General features: G+C 44.7%; 1 protein-coding gene across 1 annotated transcript; it reads left to right on the forward strand.

The window, feature by feature from the left end:
• The first annotated feature begins 8 nt into the window (after window positions 1-8).
• On the forward strand, window positions 9-908 carry CCDC166 (coiled-coil domain containing 166). Its single transcript, XM_009867812.1, has one exon. It carries the CDS (start codon window positions 9-11, stop codon window positions 906-908), a length of 900 nt encoding a protein of 299 aa, XP_009866114.1.
• The last annotated feature ends 1,564 nt before the right edge of the window (window positions 909-2,472 follow it).

Below are 2,472 nucleotides of genomic sequence, written 5' to 3' on the forward strand. Positions count from 1 at the left end.
AGTGGAAGATGGCACCGAAGAAAAAGCAGACGAAACAAGACACCCTGAGCGCTGAGAAAAATAAGCAAGGAGCAGGAACCAAGAATGAAAACATAGCCAAGGAACTAAGCAATATGGAAATACTTGTCAAAGAGAGGAAATCGTACCTGCAGAAGGAATGCCAGATTCTCACTGAACATATGAATATATACATGGGAAGAGTGGAGCACTTCCTGCAGGAAAACAAATTCCTAGAAAGGGAGGCCCAGCGGAATCAGGAAGAGAGCAATGCTTACCTCTCTTACATAAAAAACCACAGCCAGAAGTGCCAGAATCTGATAATAACATTAAATGACCAGAATCACTCCGATCTGTCTCGAGCCTCGCTGCAGAAAGAGAAGCTAGTCTCACAGTATGCAGAAAAGGAGAAGGAGGTAAGGAGCGCTCTGACGAATATGGAGACAAAGTACTCCCTTATGAAGAAGGAGGCTGAAGACCTGCAGCCTTTGAAAATGTCATCTCTTCAGCTGGAACGAACGAAAAAGATCAAAGAGCTGGAGAAGGAATTGCTGGTCACAAAGATACATCATTCAGACGAAATGCACAACGTAAAGATCAGATTTCTGCAGGCCAAGGCTGACTACAACACGGACTCTCATCAGAAGATCCAAGCTCTCACCAAGAGAGCAGAAGACGCAGCGACACGATCTCTAATTCAGCACATCAAACAAGTGAAAGAAGAGAATAGCCATCTGCTCCAGGAACTGCTCAGACTCATCGAATACTCAAAAATCCTTAAAGAAACCAAAGTTCAACTGCTGGAGGAGCAGCAGCAGCTTGTTCGGGAGGTGCAATACATCCAGGACATGGCACACACGCGCCACAGCCTGCACGAGCACGAGGCACACAGTGCAAGTGCCAAGCTCTAACAGCCTGTTCAGACGTGTCCATTAACCTAAAAAACCACTTCTCCACTCCTCACTTATGTCAATATACCAGTAGGCACGGCCAGACTGTCGGCTGCTGTTAGTATCAGTTAGGTAACAGTCCGCAGTAGTAAATGCTTTGTGGGTGGACGAAAGGATTGGTTTACGCAGGTCAAGCCCAGCGTGCAATCCAGACCTCACCTTGAACTTTCATGACATTTGTATTAAGACATTTGAAACTGCAATCCTTTCCTGTCGCAAAATAAACAATGACATTTGCCTGAGAGACTTTGATGTTTCGTTAACTGGTAATTTTTCATGGGCAAATCATACTCTTAGACATAGTGAGGCAATCTCTATGTTACTTTTCACTGCAAACTGCATCCACCAATACCACAGTAGTAACCAAGGTATGCCAGCTCTTACTTTCAGCAACACTCATTATCCCAGATCTTCTACATGGTAAAGACTTTATTTTACCTTCTGCTAGTCTCCAAAGGAGAGAAAACAAATACACAAACAATCAAATTATTTAAACAATAAAAGAAGTTGAGGTATTTGACCCTTGGTCATAACTATCAATATATTCATTGAATATATTCTTATCAAATTTTACTTCCTTCTCATTCTTTTCTTGGTTTAGTATTTTACTTGAGAAGCCAAAGGTAAAGAGTTCTGTTTCTAACAGGCTGCAGCTACATTCACTTCCCAGGTTGAACAGCTCTCCATTTTGATTACCTCATCAACAATGACACCAGAGGTCACCCTTACTCTAAGTTTTAACACTCACGTAGCAAGTGTTCACGCATTCGCACAGTTGAGACTAGAAGGCACCTGAAGGTGAACTAAAGCAGGGACACTTTCAGTGGCTTCTGAGTACCTCCAAGGACAGAGGCCACAGCCCCTCTGTGTAGCCTGTTCCAGTGTCTGACTACATTCACAGAAAAAAAGAAAAATCTTATATTTAAATTGAACTACATTTCAGTTTCAGAATAACCTGGCTCTGCCTTCCCCCCTGCTCCACCTCGTATTTAAATGTATTAGTAAGATTGTCTCAGCCTTCTCCCGGCTAAAGAGTCCCAGCTCTCAGCCTCTTCCCGCATCACAGATGCTCCAAGCCTCAGCCATCTTTGAGGTCCTTTGCTGGACACAATCCTGTATGTCCTTGTCTATCTCATAGCGGAGAGCCCAGATCCGTACAAGATACTCCAGGTGTGGTCTCTCAGTGTTGCGTAAAAGGGCCGGATCATCTCCCTCAAACAGCTGGCAATGCTCCTCCTAGCACAGCCTTTGCTGCAAGAGCACATCTGCTAGCGCAGATCAACCCACCAGGGCCTCCGGGTCCTGCCCTGCTGGACAGCTGCCGGGCTGTACCGCTGCCTGGGGATTATTCCTCCTCGCAGGCAGGACTTGGCATTTTTGCAGTGACAAAGTTCCCCATGCTCCTGTTGGCCCATTTCTCCAGCCTCAACAGCAGCAGCACGACCATCTACTCACAGGCACCTGTTAAATGCTCAGAGTCCAATAGGTTAATTGATAAATTTATTTGTAAAATGTTACAATAAAA

This window comes from Apaloderma vittatum, unplaced genomic scaffold (assembly GCF_000703405.1).
Source record: "Apaloderma vittatum isolate BGI_N311 unplaced genomic scaffold, ASM70340v1 scaffold5234, whole genome shotgun sequence".
NCBI classification, from domain to species: Eukaryota; Metazoa; Chordata; class Aves; order Trogoniformes; family Trogonidae; genus Apaloderma; species Apaloderma vittatum.

Bases quoted from the DNA above. Each gene is read 5' to 3' on its own strand.
- CCDC166 (XM_009867812.1), top strand. From the start codon at position 9: ATGGCACCGAAGAAAAAGCAGACGAAACAAGACACCCTGAGCGCTGAG.